The sequence below is a fragment of the Neomonachus schauinslandi genome, chromosome 1, assembly GCF_002201575.2.
Source record: "Neomonachus schauinslandi chromosome 1, ASM220157v2, whole genome shotgun sequence".
In the NCBI taxonomy this organism is placed as follows: Eukaryota; Metazoa; Chordata; class Mammalia; order Carnivora; family Phocidae; genus Neomonachus; species Neomonachus schauinslandi.
In genome coordinates, this window is record NC_058403.1 from 193,102,782 (window position 1) to 193,124,354 (window position 21,573).

The following is a 21,573-nucleotide window of genomic DNA, read 5'->3' on the forward strand; positions in this document are numbered from 1 at the left end:
CTCTTGGGACAGGGCAACCCTCCTGACACATGCACCTCTAACTGCTGCTATTTGTTTTACAGCTTTCAAAGGAATGTGTTCCATTCTGAATTTGCACCCTGAGCTAGTTTAACTATAATGAAAGCAGTTTGATAAGTCGTACTTTGAAGACAAAAGCTTTGAAACTGGACCAACACACTTCCATGCCCTGTGCTTGCAAACAGCTATGCCATCCCTGATTTCCTGCCCGTCCCCAAATCAAACATCTCAGTAAAAGGCACCCGAGGGGCACACGCGGAAGGGAGGTGAACAGCTGTGGCAACCTTGGGCACGGACTCCTGGGCGGGGGGAGGGAAGGGGCAGCCTCTAGGACCTCTGAAGAAGAGGAGATCTCCTTGTGGGCATCACGTATCCCCACTTACAGAGATTATTGATCATTAATAGTTCCCACAGTGAAACGGCCCTGCTTTTCTGGCCAGAATTTTAGAATGAGCTCCCTTTAAAACAATTTCATTATTTTTAATGACTTTTTTTTTCCTTTAAAAAAAAAAAAAAGACTAATCACTGACAATGAGAAGAGTTTAAAATAGAATTTTAGGCTTCCAGATTTTAATGGCCCTAGAAAAACGCCATTGTTAACACAGAAGCAGCTGCATACATCTAAAAAATCAGTTTGAGATTTGGCAGGGTTTCTTAAGAAACTTGAGGCTCAGCAAAAAGTTAAATAAATTATCCTTGAAAATGTCCCAAATGCTTAGGAACTAACTTCCAAGGGAATTTTGTCCATTCAATTAACCATGTAACACCAGCTTCCTAACAGCAAATTTATAGAACGGACATTCTAAATATTCCACGAATGCACAAAGCTAGGGCTACCAGTCACCGTACCCAGCAGACAGCCCAGGTACGGCCCCGACCGCCTCTCCCTCTGGCTTCCTTCAAGTGAAAGCCTGAAACAGTGTGATATTCAGTGTGATGGCATTCAGGAGTTCCCAACCCCAGCTTCACTCGGGAACCTCCAGGGAGCAGCACATAAAGCCATGCCTGGGTCCCACTGCACACAGACAAGTCTTCTTCGGGGGGAGGTGGGGAGTATGGCACCAGGATGCATCTGTGCTCCCCAGGTGACTGTCATGTACAGCCAGAACTGGGTACCACAGACAGGGACATTTAGTAGATCAGAGAGAAAAGATGAGGTGTGCATATCTCCAAGCACTGGATTTGACATCTGCTCTCTGACAGCAAGCATCAACAAACCACAGACGGATGTTGAGCCAGAAAGCCATGCCTTGGTATCTCCAACATGACTGGTCAATGGGTTTGTTTTCCATCAGTACTTTAGAACTCTATAGTCTCTGAACAGGAGAGTATAGGGACATGGTCCTAAAAGGGGTCCTTAGCCTGAGGTTGGTTAGAGGTCCAGGAGGCTCTGCAAGAATTATTCTCTTTAGGTCAAGTTTTACAGTAGTCAGTACTCCTACGGTTACAGTGACTCCTGCCAGTTATCAAACTTTAATCCTCACGACAACCCCATGGGCAAATATTTATCCCCTTCTTTTTTTTTTTTAAATTTTTTTTTATTCTTATGTTAATCCCCATACATTACATCCTTAGTTTTAGATGAAGTGTTCCATGATTCATTGTTTGTGCATAACACCCAGTGCTCCATGCAGAATGTGCCCTCCTCAATACCCACCACCAGGCTAACCCATCCTCCCAACCCCCTCCCCTCTAGAACCCTGTTTGTTTTTCAGAGTCGATCGTCGTATTTATCCCCTTCTTGAAGACAGGGAAACAGGGGCTCAGAGACATTGGGTAGTGTGCCTATCAATCAAGTCCAAATTCCGAGTCACAAAACTCAATGGCAGCCAATTCCAGAGAAGGGGCACCAACATGCTGTCTAGCCCCTACCTCCAAAGGCTCATGACACCTGCTATCCACGGCTCCTGAGGCCTCCCACCTTTGCTTGTACAGGCTGAGACTTGGCTATAGCAAGGCTTCCTGCCACACTGTCACTTAACTCTCATGTCTGGAAGGAACCTGCCCCAATCCCATCCAGGACCCAGCTGAAAAGGGCAGTACAGATAAAGCCAGGATGCCTAGGGAGTGCCCCATCCCCTCTCCCCGAGAACATACAGGAGCAGGGCTGCAGTGTTAAGTGTGCAGGCCTGGATCTCACACACTCAGGGAGCACACTGGCAATGGCCATGCCCACGCCGCACTGCTTACAACATGTGCAGGTGGTACATCAACCGCTGTCAGCTAGGGAGGGGGACGATGTAGGCCTTGTGGAAACCCTCCCCCCACCCCGGGGTTTCTTGCTGTGACAGGAAGAAAATAGCCGGCAACCACAGGATGTCCCAGGCAAACCCCAGCAGCTCTCCTTGGCCAGAAGGTCTGGGCTGCCGGGAATATATTCAGGGAGGCCCGCTTCCTCGTTGGGAGGAGATCTGGGGCTCTCGTCTTAAGTCAGTTAAATCCCTACATGGTTCCCACAGCCTGGGAGCTAGGTCTGTCTTTCAGACCCAAATCACTGATGCTCCAGGAATCCGGTGACTCGGGAAATCAGAGCCTCACTCCACAGGAAAACTCAGCATCTGGCAAAATGAGCCTGAAAAAGGACAAGAGTACCCCACAGAAGCATGCGCTCTTCTGGATGGAATGTCAAGCTGGTCCCCCAGGCTGAGCCACACAGTACTGTGCACAGCAGAAACCACAGAGCTGCCGTTCCAGACTCGGCGCGGCTTTACCAGGTGAGGAGTCCTGGTGAAAAAGCGAATTCTGAGGATCTACAACTTTTAAAGGGCTGTTATTTCTTGCCTTGATTATACTACTAAGCAATGCACTGCAGGGCTTGGAACACTTATAACTTTCTGTCCCTCGTTCGTGCCCTTTCCCCAGCCTAAGAAATACTCCCCTCTCCCCCATATATTTTGAAACCACAGGCTGCTACTCCTTGGAGCTCAGCAGGAATACCACCTCCTCTAGGGAGCCTCCCCCTTGCATCCCCCCCCCAACCCACCGCCCCAGGTTGCTTCGCTGTGCCCTTCGGGGCTCCCATAGCAGACTGCTGGCCCCTGATCACGGGGCCAGCTTGTCCCCATCTTACGCTTCTCCATCTTCCCTCCACAGCTAGGTTTCCAAAGGCAGAGGCACAGATTTTTGTCATCATGTGGCCAGGTCCTATACACATGGTGGCAGGGCACAGGAAGTACTGGGCTAAGACAAAGTGAGCGAGAGCTCTCAGGACTCTCAGAAGACATTGCTTTGAGTCCAGTGAAAATGCCCGCTCCTCAAACCACAGGCCACAAGCAGTCTCACCACAGCTGATTCTAGCAGCACGGATGGGGACCCGATTGCCAAAGCCGGGCCAATGAAGAGATGAAAAGACACCGCCTGAAAGGCTCACCCAGCTCCCCGTCAGACACATCTCAACTGGTAAAGGAAGGGGCCGTGCTCTGGCTGACACACGACATGCTACATTAGGAGAGGGAGGACATGGCTGGCAGACCCCCCGCCCCCCAGGTCAGCATGGAAGCTGCAGTCTGGAAACGATTCCCCCTGCTCCAAATACAGCCTGTTGCGGGCCATATGGTAGACGCGGGAGCTGCAAGAAGACCATGGGGATTCAGACTCAAATGCCCTGAAGACACAGACACCCTTCTTACACCCAGTGACCCAGAGGACATCACCATGTTTGGAACTGGAAGGAATAGCACCGTATGAACTCCAATCTCAGAGTCAGCACACAAAGGCAGCTCTAGAAATCCTCCGGCAGCTTCCTGATGCCCAGGCACTGAGTCCCCAGTCTCTTTCTCGAGGGAGCAGCACCAGTGACACTGAGAAGCAGAAGGGAGGGGAGAGGAGGAGTCTGCACCCTGCTGGCCCCCCAGGAGCACACAGGACTGAGTCCATCATTTACAGCTGTGAGAATAGGAAACCCACACTCCCGATGGAAGCACAGACCCAGAGTCCCCAGCTAGAAGCAACCAAAAGGCCATCTTAGTCAACCATGGGCCACTCAGCCTTCACTTGCATGATCAGCTGCCTACAGAGGAGGCACCAACTGGCCTCACCCACCCAGCCCCCCGCCCATCTCCCCCAACCAGCCTAAGGAATGAACCACCCCTGTGCGCTCCTCACACCTCTGCCGTGGCTCGGGATGTTTCTCCTGACACTGACCGACCTCAGACCCCTCCATCCTTCCAGGCTCGAGGCCAATGCCCCACAGCTCCCTGCTGGAACCCTGCAGTCAGCCCTCACCTTCTCAGCACCAGACATACAGCTTGCCACTCCTCACGACCTGCGTCTCTGTCCCCTTGGGCTGCATCTCGGGATGCATAGGCCTCGGGATGCATAGGCCTCGGGATGCATCCAGAAGCGCCCCCAGCAACCAGCACCCGCCTTGCTGAATGAAGGAGTGACTACATGACGTCCTAGGGACCCTGCCCCAGGAGAGCTCACTCACCCATCTTCCACGAGGTGGGACCCACCTTGGCTCCCCAGGCCTCTCAAGGGACAAGTGCATTTGAGATAGGTTCTCGGTCCTTACTATCAGCTACTCTAGATTTGAAACAAACCACAAGCATCTCAGTCAAATCTACTGTTGAATTTCAATTTCTGCTTTTACCTGAGGCACAGATGACCCGGAAAGAGTAAGAGCACATCTATAGGGGAAAGTAGGTGGCAAAAGACACACCTTGGTTGACGATGGTAATGAACTCCAGGGGTCGCTGGGCATCGGGCTTTCCTGCTGCAGACAGTGCCCGAGGGGTCTGGTGCCACAGTGGGCTACCAGGGGAGTGGGCTCCAAGGAGCCATGCCGACTGACATGCCTCCTTGCCCTGCCCAGACTGCTGAACTGGTTTCTTCCCAGCTCCTGACGGGCTAAGCATCTGGCTTTGCATGTGGAGCACAGGTGGGAGCCATTCCAGGGGGCACGAGGATGGAGACGGACCCTGCTCTTCAAGTTCTTGTCCAGTAACACGACTCGCTCCACAGGGAAGAAGCCGCAGCTCCCGTGCTGTAGGGTCACCATGCGTCCTACCATGGCTGGTGCCCCCACAGAAGGGGCTCCCCGAATTCCCAATGAGTGAGTGTGGCTGACCCTGTGACCAGGCACAAATCTAAAACCCAAGCCTCAGGCGGAATCTCAGAGTCAGTGTAAATGCACCTGTCCTCTCTGAGGAGCGGGCAGAAGGAACTGGGTAGCTGAGAGGAGGCCGCCCACCTCACAGGCCGGGTCAGGGGGTTGAAACGTCTCCGCCCGGCGGGCGCCTGAATCACCCCCGAGCTCTGTCTGGTCAGGAGTAGGAAGGTGCTACATACTGTTTCGTTTGCTTTCCTCTCCTCCTTCTTCCTCGTTCTCAGGATCAATGTCTTCTGCTTGGGTGATCCAATCCAGGTAGCCCTTTAGATCCTCCTCCAGCTGCTGCTTCTCCCGGAGCTTCTGGAAATCTCCCCGGGCTTTAGCCTTCTCTCTTTCCTTTGAGAATTCTCTGAGGGCGGCAGAGAGAACACGCACACGTGAGGACGCCCTCGGGGACCTGGACCACGAGCCATCTGCCCTGCCGCACAACAGTCTTGTGGCAGGACACACAGCACTGAGTACAGCCACGCGAGCACAGAAAGAGAGGCCACACACGGGGACAGGACATAGGACAGTGTCTTCCTAAGCAAGACTGTGGGTGTCAGAGCTGCAGAGACCACACCAACACACATGCGCTGTCTCTTAGGAAACGAACAATCCCGAGATCCCAAGGAGTCCAGGCCCCAAACGCCACATGCTGTCGTGGCAGGCCTCCTGACCCCCACCGCCCGCCGCCCCCCGCACCCCAGTAGCCTGAACTCAGAGATGTCCCACCTCCCTCAGAGCCTCCTCGGATAGCTCGCATCACACGTCAAAGAGCAGGGACCCGGGAGGGCTACGCTTTGGCCAGAGAGCGCACACACCAAGTTTAGGGCTTCTTCAATACCTTCAGCCAAACACAGCATTCCTGACCCTCGCATCCAAACTGAGAGCCAGGAAGGGGGAGCAGGTTCCCCTAGCAGTACCTGCAGGTTCCAGCCAGAGCAGTGGACAGGGTCGGGGCAGACCCACCTCACAGCCCCATTCTCCCTTCCCACACAGGAAACAGGGCACCGGTGAAGCACTATTGTCATCCGTAACCCTCGCTTTCTTGCCATGATCTTCCCCCAAAAGTCTTCCCCGTAGGAGATGAAGAGGCAGTACGATTTGTTGCCCATTTATGGGAACACCTGTCCTGGAAAGGCTTTGGCAGACGTGTACACATTCCCAACTGCTTGTTGTTTACTCCATCTTTCGTGTCTGCAATCCTCCATCTACATGTACATACAGAATCCTACATTTGCTCAGGCAAGCCTGGGAGTCAGGTGGATGATTACCCAATTTTCACATCCAAGGAACCATCTGTATTTCCAACCAGGAATGGCTATAGGAGCCAAGCTACATGAGTTATGGATTTCCTAAGTACTATTAAAAAGCTGCTAAGGAAGCAGATGAGATCACAGGCAGCACAGCTTCTGCACACACAGCCCTGGATTCTGATGGAGGTTACATCTGCCTTCCTTCTGCCTTCCTTCCAGCCCTGGCACATCTCCCTATCAGGGACCTTTTCAACCCAACCCAACCCAACCCAACCCAACTCAACCTAACCTGACCCAACTCAACCCAACCCGACCCAACTCAACCCAACCCGACCCAACTCAACCCAACTAACCCAGCAGACAAAGGGGGAAATTATCTGCTTACATAAAGCCAACCCCTCTTCTCTCTCTTCCCTTTCCCTCTCCACTCTGGGCTGTCGAAGGACTGAACTTGAAAGCCCAGGGATGCTGCTGTTTCAGATAAGAAACCAGAATCCTCACCAAAGTGCCACCCTCTGCCTAGTGAAAAAGGACGACACTCATTGCTCCCCAATCACCCCATTTTGGATGCCCCAGAAGCTGTCCTTGGCTGTGTGAGGGCTGATCCATCCCCACCTGCCCACTCTGGGAAGGATGGGGAGCCCGGCCTGCAGAGGAGCTGACTTCAGGGGGTTTGCAGGGTGAACAAAAGCTGATTAAGACTCAGAGATGTTTTCTGCACTCCTCACCCAGGGCCCTTTCCTCCAAGGGAGAATCCCTTCCTGTCTCATGTAGGAAGGGCCATCACAGGCAGGGTCTTGCTGCTCAGGCAAACCGTACCCTCAGGATGATGTGGGGCTGCTAGGCCTGCCAGGCTTCCCAAGATACAGGACACACATAACTCTGTTCTGGGTAGGTTCACCAAATTAATTTAAATTTTGAAAAAGTCACACCCAATCCATCATGACATCCCTGAAGGATGAAGTGGAGGCCCTGGAGGTTCACTTGTCAACAGGAAAATGCATCATGCCATCTGTTTTCTTAAATACATCGTAAAGAGCAACTATGTGGGCCTCATTTCTATTGTTTGCCAGAAGTATCTAAGCCCAAATATCTGTGTTTTGATTCTGAACTTGGAGTATGAAATTTACATTGTTATAACAAAAACAGGGTATTCTTATTCCTAGATTCATGTCTCATCTGAGTTCTTAAAAAAGATTACAAGGGCGCCTGGGTGGCTCAGTCGTTAAGCGTCTGCCTTCGGCTCAGGTCATGATCCCAGGGTCCTGGGATCAAGCCCCGCATCGGGCTCCCTGCTCGGCGGGAGGCCTGCTCCTCCCTCTCCCACTCCTCCTGCCTGTGTTCCCTCTCTCGCTGTCTCTCTCTCTGTCAAATAAATCTTTAAAAAAAAAAAAAAAAAGATTACAAAGATAGTAAGAGAGTTACCTGAAAAACTTAAGGGCTTTACAAAAGAGGATTTTGCTTTAATGTATTGTATGAGTTTTGTTTTGTTTTTGCATTAGAAATACAAAAAAAAAAAAGAGAGAGAGAGAGAGAGAACTCTAACAATCTATATCACTGTTGTACATTCTTGGTTGCCGAGACACAATAACACATGCATATAGGTAAAATCCTACTATGAGTAAAATTTCTGAGAACAAAAACCACTGCCTGGTTTATGGCCCATTTGTTTTAAATAACAGTCACTATTACACAAGTTCAGGTAACAAAATTGTTCATGTAAACCCTCAGAACTGATTTTAGGTAGTTTCTGAATGGCCTAATACTCAGCAGACATGTGACTTTGCTGATTTGGACAGAACAGAGATTTGCAAGCATAAATTTCCTCCTGTTGGCTCTGAGATAGGAGGAAAAGGGGCCAGCAGAGGGGGTCCTTGTGATGGACCAAGACCACACTGGACTCTCAGGCGGAAGACCCAGATTCTAGTCCCAGCTCTGTCACTAGTCTCTTCTGAGCTTCAGTTTCCTCAGCTGCAAAACAGACATAAGAGCTGTTCTACTGTTTCACAGAGATTAAGACAATACTGTGGGATTCACAAAGCATTGGACAAATGTGAAGTTGAAAGATAGAATATTTAGCTGTTGAATCTGGGTATGAAAAAGGCCATGGGAGGAGCTTTCTCCAATACCAAAGGGAGGAAAATTGCAAACAGCTCTAAGTGGGCTCTAAGCTACATGATCCCAGCAGAACTGAGAGAAACACAGGACACGTGGGATCCTAGGCTCAGAGTGAACTCCACGAGCCAGCCAGTGCCTCATCAATCCTATACCACTCTCTGCTCCGTTGGGAATAACCCATTCCCATCTTGATAAATCTTCCACTCCAGAAAAATCCCACCCAAGTCCACTGAATCTTCCATCAACCTCAGTGGATGAAGAAAAAATAGTTCTCCATTTTGCATGAGAACTCACTTTTGAAGCTTGTTACTAAGGGACTAAATAGCAGTCACTACTACAAAAGTAAATTTAAAACAGCTATTGGTAGAAACTATCTGACTTTTTACAAATGACTATAAATCTAACAACTCAACATGTGACAGAAGCCTACTTACTCCAGATCAGAATTCTATTTATGGTGCATTCAATCAAAAGAAAAAAGATATAAGAAAGGCTTCGACAAAAAGGTACATGGTATTTTACCCTTTATGTATGAAAAAAGCGGAAATAAGAAAATACGCATATTACACTTCAGGGTGTATCCAAAGGATAAAGCAGAAAATGCAGAATAGGGACAAATGGAAAGGGAGGGCAAAACAGGAGGGACACTGTTAAGTATACCTTTCTCTATAGTTTTGACTTCTGGGACCATGTTAATGTTCTACAAATTACAATTTTTAATTAAATCAACAGGATGGGATGGAGGGAAAATACCCCTAAACTGGAAGTAAATTGAGACAAATGAATCTGATTGTATTTCAAACGAATGCACAGCTATACTGAAGAGAAAGACAAAACCAGCTCTCAGGTAGCTTAGGATCTCTTGACTGTAGGCTCTCAGCCTTGGATAGGACCGAGTGAGGGAAGAACAGCAAATAAATGCTAAACTCTTCCTGGGAGTTTCGTGTTTGGTAGTGCTATGGAAAAAACAATGCTGAAATCATTCCAGGCATATTACAGGACTTAATGAATGAGCAAATGTGTCCATGTTGCTGGGAGTTAGGGTTCTCATTGGAGAAGGAGGGACACAGAAACATGAAAGAAAGGAAGACCAGAAAGAATCCTCTGGGAATAGACTGGAATTAGAGGTGTTGGTGTGAATTCATGATTTCTAGAAGATCTATGTATACATATGTATATGTATAAATATAAGTATGTGTATGCATATGTATATGTATATATAAATGCATATATTTCCTAGCTCTGTTGAAAGGATATGGAAGCAAAGACACCCCAGTAATTATGAGCACACCTAGCACCCAGACTTTGTTCTCTAACACCATTTCCATGAAAAGGAACCAGGAATCTTTGGTAAAATGGCTGATTCCAGGGCTAGGGTAGAGTAGGTACAGGAAGAAACAAGTAAGGAAGTGCCCAAAACAAATAAATAAAAATTAAAAACAAAACAAAAACATGATAAGGGCATGCCATAGGTCACAAGAGCCAGAGAAGTATCTCACACTGGCTAAATCTAGGATAGCTTGAGCCCCAAAATAATGAAAAACAGGAATAAATTATAATTAAAAAAAAAATCAGTCCATACTTCTTATAGACAGATAAATGAAAAAACAAATGAACTGATAGTTGCTAGAGGAGAGGAGAAGGGGCTTGGGCAACATGGGCAAAGGGGAGTGGGAGATACAGGTTTCCAGTTATAGATGAGTAAGTCATGGGAATACAATACAAGGGAATACAAAGCACAGGGAAGAGAGTCAATGATACTGTGATAGCTCTGTATGGTGACCGATGGTAACAACGCTTGGGGTGAGCACAGCATAATGTCTAAACTTGTCAAAACATTATGTTGTACACCTAAAACTAATGTAATACTGTGTGTCAACTATACTTAAATTTTTTAAAAGTGCAAAAAACAAAAAAAAAGCAAAAACAAATGAGATAAAATATTAATAAGAGAATTCAGATGAAAGGTACATGGATTGTTCACTATGTTATTCTTATTCTTGTAACATTTCTGTAGTTGGAAATTACTTCCAAAGAGAAAAAATTTTCAAGTGTTTGGAAAAATGTAACCAGAGTAACCAAATGCAAATTTATGTCATATATGCATTTCCGCTTACCAGCTAGATTGTAGACTCTTCCCAGGAATGGACAATGTTGTTTATCTCTTATGTTTTCCTTTCCACATCTCTGTCTCTCCCATGATGCCCCCCTTCAAGTAGGCATGTGGGAAAGTCTGGGTACAAAGCACACAAAATGAGCCCTACTCCTTAAGAGGCCAGAATGCATCAAGATAGAAAGCCTGTGATTCCCGGGATCTCCCAGAAGCATGAAATGAGTGTGTCTTAGCCCAGACATACCATTTGGAGCAGCTTTCACCATCAGCCTGCCCTTTCCCCTTATCATTTACAGGCCTCATGGGGTGGATTTTCTGTCTCCAGGTTGCTAGAGAATCTTCCCTCCAGGTCTATGTCCTTCGTAAGGAGCAATTTCTCAGTGAAGAATCTCCCTGTCAGCTGGATATCACAACCACCAAGCATCTACACCGGCCAGTCTGCACACACCTCACCCACTGAGGCAGCTGGAGGAATTGTAGCCAGAGTGTTTCATGAGGGTTCGCTGCCCCCTCGACTTCAGGCCACCACTGCAGATCTCAGCTTCATCCTGATGTTGTTCTGCTCAGAAAGCCTCAGGGCTCCTCACTGCTGCCCTCAACACTCCAGGGTCAAACACCTCTCAGCCCGGCACTCAGGGCCTTCTAGCCTTCTCCCACAGGTTATCCCAGCTCCATTTCCTTCCCTTAAAACAAACACCTTGTGGGGCACCTGGGTGGCTCAATCATTAAGTATCTGCCTTCAGCTCAGGTCATGATCCCAGGGTCCTGGGATCGAGCCCCGCATCCAGGCTCCCTGCTCAGCGAGAAGCCTGCTTCTCCCTTTCCCTCTCTGAGTGCTGTGTTCCCTCTCTCACCATGTGTCTCTCTGTCAAATAAATAAAATCTTAAAAAAAAAAAACAACAAAACACCTGTATTCGGGCTATGCTCTTTTCAATTCCTCAACCCTCAGAGCCTCTGTCCACGGAACTCCATCCAACTGAGTAGCCTTCTCCCATCTTTGAATTTTAGCTTACCTATCAAGACCCAGGTTTTCCTGGCTACCCCTGGCTACTCCCGCCCCCCAACGAAGAGTTCTGCCCTCCTCTGAATCACCAGGGCACTCTACTTGGTGAACACCAAGACACAGATGTACGGGGGTATGCCTGATCTCAGCTGGCCTCCTCAATGAGGTATCCCTGACAGAGCCCAGCCCAATGCCTTACCCCCATCCTCACTGCAGAGGATCAGGGGTGACGGAAGGACCACTACCACCCTCATTACACACAAACTGAGGAAGCAGAGGCTCAGAGAGTTTGGTCAGACAAGCCCACCTAGCTCCTGAACCAACCCTCCCAAGGAACTCGACATAGACACAAGAGACAGAAAGAAGAGGGTAGAAGTACAAAGGAATGAGGACCAAGAAGCAGCTTAGAGTCAGTCCAGGAGGGGCCTTAAATCCCAAATTCAGAATTAGCATTCCTTCCCTGTAGGCAATGGGGAACCACCAGAAGTCAGAGAGGAGAGAGTCCTTACCAGCTTTGTTTTATAGGCGTTCTATGTGAAGATGAGATCAAAATAGGGAGAAAATGGTGCTGAAGCCAGAAGGTATTCAGTAAATACCGGGTGACAGGGTTGATTCAACACCAATAAAAATGTGGTTCAAAAGTAACATGGCTCTGATAAAATTCCCAACTTTCGTAGACTGTTTGGAAGAACACCTGTGGGGGCTATCATTACCGACCCTCGGCCATCCCCACACTGTGGTCACCTTGACCTCTGCCCCCCTCACGCTGGCCCCTGGCTCTGGCCCCACCCAGCGTCATCTTCTCTATGAACATGGACCTTCCTCCAGGGCCAGATGATGCCTCCATTTCCCTGCCATGTGAACATTCCACGCCCATGTGTTCAGGAAAAGCAGGTGAGCAGGGGGCAGAGGAAGGCCAAACAGGAGGGGAGATAAGAGACACCACAGAAGAGCCACATTCCTGGTCCTTAGTCTCCAGAAGGCTGCCATGGAAAAGAGGAAGTGGACCCCCTGCGGGCCCCAGGGAGCAGATGGAAGCAGAATAAGACTGATTTCAGTGCAATATAAGGCAGAAAATTCTAATAGTCCAAGTGCACCAAAGATGAAACAGGTAGCCATGGGAAGCAGCAGCTTCCGGAGCGGGGGCCGTGGAGATGGGGACCTTTGGCAGAGGACTAGCACCTAGGTGGGGAAGCTGGAGCATGGGATGTATCTTCCCCAGGCCCACACGACACCACCCCCCCAATCTCACTCAGGGCAGCACTTGCAACACACTGCCCCATACTGCGTCCAGCCATGGCTGTGGCTCAAGCCTCCTGGCCTCCTCTATGGCTCAAAAGGAAAGCCGGACCCCTGACTGCTGAGAAGTGATCCCTTCCCCATTTTCTGCTCCCTTCCGGGGGCAGCAACCTGGTGCCTCTCTCAGTCCTGCCAGCCAAGACGTCTGGTGGCATCAAGGGCCCTAAGGGCTGAGGGAGTCAGAAGCAATGGCCAGGGGGGATTCTGACTACAGAACAAGGGTGCAGCCACACCCCCATGGCACTCAATGCGGGCCCTAGCACAGCCCCACAGAGGGGAGAGGAAAACAGAAGAGAGTAAGTGGAAGGCTCAGAGACAGGCAGAGCCTGAATCCACTGCTGCCTTAAGCAGTCCTAACCCGTGACTACCCCGGCCGGGTCCCACCTGCCAACCAACAGCAGTGCCAACGGAATCTGCGCCTGCACAGCTGGGGGTGCTGCCTCAGTTTCCTGCAAGAGAGCCATCCAGGTCACGGCCCCTTTCTAGTAATAACAGAAACAAACCTCTTATGTACGGGGATTTCTATCTGGGGTCCTCCAAGCATCTTTGCATGCACTGGCCCCCAGGCTCCTCACTACCTTGATGCGGGACAGGCAGGAGGACAAGGAGTGTCCTCCCATCTCACAGAAGCCAAAGTTGAAGTTCAACAAGGTAGTGTTACTGACCCTGCGTCACATGCTCAGGAAACAGGACAACCAGGCTCCAAACCAAGCGTTCATTCCCAATCCCTCTGCTTCCTGGCTTAGGAGATGTACGTACTGGACACTTACTGGTCAGGATCAGGAGTGGTGGGTCAAGACAGAATGCACCATTTACCCCCAGCATTCTGACTTTTGTCCAGAGCCCCAACTCCGGGCTTAGCCAAGGTGACAGTACACTCCCCCCACCCACACGCTGTCCCTCACTCCCCAGGAAGCTCTGCTCCAGGAAGAGACTCTGCCTGGAACCAGCCAGCCTCTCCGCAACCCCGGGAGTCCCTGTGCACATGCCCCACACTGCAGAGAGCTCCCCAGACCCTGACACTGCCAGGATTTGCAGGTCCTGACATCCTGCGCCACGGGAGCCCTGGCTCGGTCGACACGACGGCAGAGAAAGCACTTAGCCTGAAGCAAAACCACCGTGTTCAAATGGCTGTACAGATCCCACGGGACGGCCGCCACTCAATTTGCTCCGGAATTTGTTATTTCTCCAACGCCCCATAAAATAAATGGGCCACTGGAAATCATGTTGATTTAGAGATAGGGTTCCTTCTTGGTTTGTAATGCTATTTGTTTTAACCAGACCCACACAAATAAAATGTAGACAAATGCTTTGAAACGTGTGCACGTGCGTGCGCACACCCAGAGAAAACAAAGACAAACAAGCATAAAAACCTTCAGTGAGCAAAGCCCACAGAATCACTAGGACTCAGATTTCCAGGGAAAGAGAGGACTCAGGAATTCACACACACACACACACACACACACACACACACACACACACACGCAGCATTCATAAAAAGGCAGTCTGGGGAAGCCAAAGAAGTAAGCCACTGGTTTTGATCAGTGGAGGCCAGTCTTCCTTAAGCATAAATCCTTTCCCCTATGTAGACATAAAGGAAATGAAATAGAGTAAAAATATTTTTATGTTTAAATCTAATTTTTTGGAAAGCATGCAAGTTCAGTTTCTGTTCAAGGAAATGAGGTGTTCTATAAAGGAAGGAAGGAAGGAAGGAAGGAAATCAACAAGCTGTGATGTTTCACAATAAAAAAAAACATTTTAAATGAGTGACACTGGCTCGGCTTCAGAGTTCATCAAAATCATTAGCTTTTTCCAGTTTCCCTCAATCACAAAAGGCCAGGATTTGCCCCAGGAGGCTGTCTTTGCAAGAGAGGAGGTGGCCAGCATGCCAGGGGAGGGTCTTGGGACTGTAGCACCCCATCATGTGACCTGCTCCTTTGCAGATGACACAGGGCTGTGGGGGAGGGGAGCTCATCTGGGACAGCGGTCTTCTATGGCAAGTGAGGAACTGGCCCGCAAGAAGCGAGGGCCCCATGGGCTGGGAAGAGGGACAAGAGAAAATGGAAGGCTTTTGTTTACACACAGAAGAGGCTAGAGAAAGTATCTAACAATCACATTTCCAGCAAACCACACTATGACCGTTCTTTGGGAACTTATTACTGAAATATTCCCCATGGTGAATCTTTCTGTAAAGGGAGTCAGTGCGTCCTAATTTTTCTGTTCATAAAGGTTTGGGTGTCTTAAGTGATTTCCTCAAACCAACGTTCCCCTTTTCACGTCCTTGACTGCCTTTATGGACATAAAAGTCTATGAAAAATGCTTTAAATAGAAAAGAGTTTCCATCTTTTGAGAAGACGAGCCATTTTCAAAGTAGGTATTTCCTACTTAGTGAGAATCCTACGCAGGCGCCATGCCCAGTGCGGAGCCCGATGTGGGTCTTGATCTCACAACCCTGAGATCATGACCTGAGCAGAAATCAGAAGTCAGATACTTAACCGACTGGGCCACCCAGGTGCCCCTACAGACTCAGGTCTTAGGTTAATAACGACCACTTCAAAGACATGGATTGTAGGCTCTGCTTGGATGTATCTGATGACAAATGCCCATGTAACGCTCTATCACCTAAAACTGTACCCATCGTTGTCATTAAAAAACAAACAGAAATGAAGACAGCCAGCGTCCTGTAAAGTCTTAAAAAGTCCTCCGTGGAAAGGAAGAAAGTGTATCTGGCATCTGAGAATGAGGTACGCTCTCCTGTCACGGCATCTCCTTGTCGGGGGCCAGAAAAGCTGCTCGCTCTTTGAAGAGTTAGTTTCTGTGGCTACCAAAGACGTTCTATGCTTCCAGCAGAACATTTCCCATGCAGGTTGCATGCTAAAAGTTACATATTTCTTGTTTCAATCTGGTTTTTAGAAAGCGTGTGTTAAGAGGCATTCTTCAAAAACATGGGCCCTCTCGTCTCTTACCACTTTCTCTGAATGAACTACATCATTCAGTCAAATGAGCCAAGCCGACGGCCTAACTTCCATGACAGGCTTCAAATGCTGCTACTTAAGAAGTCACTTGAGAAACCTCACGCTAGACTTGTCAGATTCCAGTTTTTAAAGAAAAAATGAGGAAAATGTGTACTCGAAGTCTGACTCTGGAGGGTGGCAGAACCATTAAAAAATAAACACGTTTGAAGGTACCAGCGACCCCCAGAGCATGTCCTACTTAGGCGCCGACGCCGTCTGTTGTGTTCAGGGCCTGGTTAAAGCTGCCTGAGACGGAGTGACGGCTGTTAGTTGGCTGTCTGCTGAGGGGGTCTGACGGCAGGGTAAGCAACGCCGGGCCAGGGGAGAAGCTGGGACCAAACCCATCTGTTGGGATGTCCTCAAAGCAAAACCTCTAAGAATTTTAGCCCAGTGCCACCCCCTGGCCATGCATGTCAAGGGCAAACCCGCTGATGAGAGGCACACAGAGGAGATGGAGCCTCTCCCTCCCAGGAGGGGTTACTCGTTGGAGGGCAGGATGGGTGCGAAGTGCCCTCTGTGGACCATTACATTTAGTTGAGAACAAGGGAAGGAGCATATTATAAGGGCCACTCAGGGATTCAGAGAGACCCATCCCCAGTAAAAGGATCCAAAAGGACCACTTGAACTAGAATGGGACTTGTTCACAAGACTTGTTCACAAGCACATTTTTTTAAAGGATGGATGGATGGATGGATGGATAGAGAGATAGCACGAGCCAGTGGGGAGGGGCAGAGGGAGAGGGAGAGAGAGAATTTCAAGCAGACTCCCTGCTGAGCATGGAGCCCAATGTGGGGCTCGATCTCATGAACCTGAGATCATGACCTGAGCCGAAATCAAGAGTTGTACGCTCAACCAGTGGAACCACACAGGTGCCCCATCACGAGCACTTTTAAGAGGAAAAAGAAACCAATTTCTCTGAAGCCTCCATATTCCACTATTCCACTTTGCTTTGGGTAATTAATTTGGGGGAAAGAAACATGAAGAATACAGCAGCTCAGAATGTATCAGCACACACCCAGCCAGGGTAGCCAGGGTCCCACAGGAAGTGCCCCCCTCACCTGACACGGAAGGAGCTTCCAACTCATGAGAGAAGCAGCTTGGGCTCCAGAGAGAAATAGCTCAAAATTTAATTTCTAGCTTACTAGGAATTCCTTACTTACTAGCTGTGTGACTTTGAGAAAAGTGAAACCTCTTTGAGCCTTGCTTTCCTCATCTGTAAGACCGAGGCAAAAGCACTTCAGTAAGGTATTAGAGAAGACTAAATGAAGTAAACTATATAAAACACCTAGCCCAGGGCCTAGCGTCTGTCTTAGTGACTCTATTAACAATTACAAAGAATAAAGGGAAACTCTCTCACACAATCCATACCCAGAGTTGACAACCAAATCCACAGATCTCTCATATCTGAGGCCCCCAACCGCCTTCTGCATCAACTCCTTCATATTTATCTCCACCACCACACCCTGCCCATCACCTCACCCTCACCTCACCGTCAGGTCCCTCCCCACCTTCCAGCTCTCCCCTCATTCCATGCCACCCTGCAGGGCACCAGCTCTGCTTTCCAGGCCTGGCCCCACATCATCACCTGGGTTTCAAAGACTTCCACAGCTCCCGTCAATTAAAGAAAAAAATCCCGCCTCCCTCATTGGGCTCCCCGAACTTGGCAGCCGTTTTCTGCGCACCCCCCCACCCACACACACACACCAGCCAGCGCAGAGCACCCTGGCCGCCTCCCTGGCTCCAACACACGTGTGCACCGGGCCCTGCTTTCCTCGCCACTTGCTGCGATCTGGAATATTCTTTATGTCCTTACAGATGCCCTCCCTTCAATGGCCAACCTGACTCTGGCTTCTTCAGGAGAGCCCTCTCTGACGTGCCAGCCCTCCCCTCTATGCCTAGGACGTGCTGCTGGGTGTGCAGTAGATGCTAAAATGCAGGTGACCGATGGCCGGACAGGAAGAGCGTGCAACTGGCCCCCAGACCGGGCCCTGGAGTTCCTCGGCGGCTGGGTCTCTCTGTCAGCTGGCTCATCAGGAATGGCACAGGATCCAAGGTCAGATGGGGCTCAGGGCAGAGCACACGTGGGCAGGCACATGGCCATGGCCCCCTGAATTAGACTCCTCAGACACAGCAAAAGCCTCCCGGACTCAGAAGCCAAAAAGCTGCAACTGCTTGGAGGCTCCGAAGGTACCAGCGGAGAACTCAGCTTAGACCCAGATTTATTTTAAGGCAGAATTTCTAGGGAACGATCTAGTTCTGAACAGATTAATATTTTATCCCTGAATCCAAACCCAACTCTTAGGATAATCAGACTTAGAGAAATTAGGTTAGTGCCTCAAGGGCCACTCCGGTCCTGGAAAGCTGCGTCGCCCTGAAGAGAGTGGCGAGCAAGTGAGCGCTCAGACTGCAAATAAAAAGGCTTTTCAAATGCACAGACACAGCCTCCTTCAGGGAGACTACAGTCTGGCTGACACTGAGCACACCTCGCGTTTGATAAGGTCTGTTCGGTTTACAGGCCCCTTCCCATCTGTTTCTCTCCTTGGTTCTTGGGACAGCTCTACAAGAGGAGTGTCAGGAGAAGTGAAGCCCACTGGGGAAGGTCTCATCAGCAGGAAGCACGGCACCGGCACGACAGCCAGGCCCCTGCAAATCTGTGCTCTCCCCACCAGGATGACACGCGGGAACCAGTCCCAGCAGCAACTGGTAATCACCCTGCCCAGAGGAGCCACCGCCGCCAGCCAGGCTCAGACCTCGACCTTCGGCTGGGCTCTCCACACCTGCTGGAATAACCAGCACCCCGGGTGGTCTCTGGAGAGCATCTCTGGAGAGACTGAAGCTTCTGGCACACACCTCGGGCTGGGTGAGCCAGACCAAGTGGGCCAGGGTCTCCGTCAGCCGAGGACCCTCCCCCATCAGGAGACCTCACCACCAGGCCTGCGCGCCCTTTGCTGATGACCAGCAAATGCCTGCCCAAAGCGCAAGGCACACGTCCAATGCCCAGTCCCTGTCATCTAGCGCACCTGTCTCCATATTCCTCCACACGTCCTTGTCAGTGACTCGGCTTTCCCTCACTCTTCAACCCTTCCCTGTGCCCTCTGGAATTCCTGCTCCTGTACCCTCAACCTCTTCAAAGGGACCCCCATCTGCTTTGCCTTGATAGAAATCTGGGTCACCCTCGAGCTTACTGCGCAGCTTCCCTTGCGGTCCTTCCGGATTCCTCCTCAACGTGGAGTTGCTTGCTTTTCTGTTCCTCTTAACATCTTCATTAACCTACTCCTTCATTTTGCTGTAAAAGTCCATCACACAGAAAACCCTGTTCCTTCGGGGATAGTACCAATGGAAGACATGGCCGTCTCCCCTTCCTCGGGGTCAGCTTCGGCCAACCTCCTCAACTGAAGACTCCTGGCTCCTATCATCCTGGGGGACTCCTGCCAACCTCCAGCATTGCAATTCCTTGACCTATTAACCTCCAATAGCCATCCCCTCCATGCTGCTTCAGCCACCCGATCCCTGCCGCACCCCAAATGTTCACCATCCTTAACTTCATCAGAAATCCCAGTCTTCTGCCTTCTGACCATAACCTCCTAACAGCCAACTTCCTTAATCCCACTATAGACATTTTTTTACCTCTCTGAAATGCCCGATCCATTGGACCCATTTTCTCCCAGTTCCTTAGGCCTCTCCTTTAGTCCTAATTGAACTTAGATTTCATGATATGTCAGTGATCTATTGGGTAAAGTTCTTGCCAGTAACCTAAACGCTCCTCCATCCCTGGGGAAGGGATGGTTGGGACAGGCTGACGTCAATGCAGGTCTCTCATCACCAGCTTCAAGTAAGATCTCAGCACAACCTATCACTTCCTCCCAGTTCATCTGAGCCTTCTCAATGACTCACTTGAGCTTTCTCCATGCTCTTCAGACATACGACTCTGCCAGCTAGCTACCCCCTTACCCTCAGCAGTTAAGCTTGCCTTCTGCTTCAGAGAAACTAAGAATTAGGTAAGAATATTCCCAGCTTCCCACCATCAAACCAAACTTACATCTGCCCCACCCTCTCTTCCTTTCTTCTCTTTACAAAGTAAAACACCTTCTCTTAATACTCTCTGGCTTTCGGCATCTCAATAAATCGAGCTTTTCAATCCGTGATCATCTATCCTTCCATTTATTGAGGTCTTGTTTAATTTCCTTCAGCAAAGTTGCGTGTAGAAGAGGTCTTGTATATCTTTCATTAGATTTATTCTTATGAGCTTGATTTTTTATGCTATATTTTTTTGTACCTTGTATGCCTCTATTTAACATTGTGAACATATGGGATACAGTTATAATGATTTTTTTATGTTCTTTTTGCTAATTCTAGCATCTGTGTGAGTTCTGGGTTGGTTTCAATTGATTGATCAAATCATGTTTTTCTCCCTCTTTGCATGCCTAGTAATCTTTAATTGAATGCTAGACATTGTAAGTTCTATCTTGTTGGGTATTAGATATGCTGTATTCCTATAAATATTCTAGTGCTTTGTTCTGGGATAGTTATTTGGATCACACCGATCCTTCATGTCTTGTTTTACTGTTTTGTTGGATCAGTCTGGAGCACTTCCCCATCTAGGTCTAGTTATTCCTCAGTAACTGGGCAAATCCTTTGAGTACTTTATCCAACGTCCCACAAATTAGGCGTTTTTCCAGTCTGGCCAGTGGGAACAGGCAATGTTCCTGGTCCTGTGTGAGCACTGAACATCATCCTTCATAATCCATCCCAGTGTTCTTCCTTCAACCTTGGGTAGTTTCCTACAGACATGTGCTTAAATAGTAAACTCTGCTGCATCTTGAGGGGGACCTTCTGCTCATCTCTGGAATGCTCTTTCTATGCAATTCTCTCCTCTCTGATACTCCGTCCTACATACTCTAGCCACCTTGGTTTCTGCAGATGCTTAGCTTCATCTTCTCAGCTGTGGAAGGTCACAGGGCTCCCTCTGGGTCCCTCCCTCCTTGTGTTATGGTGGCCCCAGAACTCTCTCAAGCCAGTGAGCCGGGGCAATCATGGCGCTCATTCAGTTTACTTCCCATTTCTCAGGGATCAGTCCCTGTCCTTCATTGCCTGATGTCCAGTGTTTCACATATATAGTCTGGTTTTGGTTTTGTTGTTGTTTCAGGTAGGAAGGTAAATCTGGCATCTGCTACTGCATCTTCACCAGAAGCAAAGTCTCTCAATTTTATTTTAATGGTATTTTACAATCACTTTTATAAAAAATGGAGGTTATGAATAAAAATGCGTATGTTTTAAGTTTGTGGTTTAGCTAACATTCACACTCATCATCAACAACACCCCGATCAAGATATAGAACACGTATACCACTGCCCAGTTATCTCATTCACTTTCCCAGCCAAGTACCCCTCTCCTACCTGAAAAAAATCAGTGATCTAATTTCTATATTATGGATTAATTTTGCTTATTCTAGAACTTCATACAGAGTCACAGCATATGCTCTCTTTTGTACTTGGCTTTCTTCCCTCAGCAAAATGTTTTTGAGCTTCATCAATAACAGTGCATTAGTATTTCCATTTCTTTATCCTACTGGATAGTATGCCAATTTCTGATTACATCACAATTCATTCATTTATTTTCCTGTTGATAAACATTTGGGTTTTTCCAGTTTGGAGCTACT

General features: G+C 48.9%; 1 protein-coding gene across 3 annotated transcripts in view; it reads right to left on the bottom strand.

Moving 5' to 3' along the window:
- CACNA1D (calcium voltage-gated channel subunit alpha1 D) overlaps window positions 1-21,573 on the bottom strand; it is a 297,870-nt gene that overhangs the window by 97,650 nt on the left and 178,647 nt on the right. For all 3 annotated transcript variants that reach the window (XM_044916847.1, XM_044916841.1, XM_021694968.1), the window contains exon 9: window positions 5,308-5,477. In XM_044916847.1, the coding sequence (XP_044772782.1) occupies window positions 5,308-5,477 (170 nt within the window). The remainder of the gene's footprint in view (window positions 1-5,307; window positions 5,478-21,573) is intronic.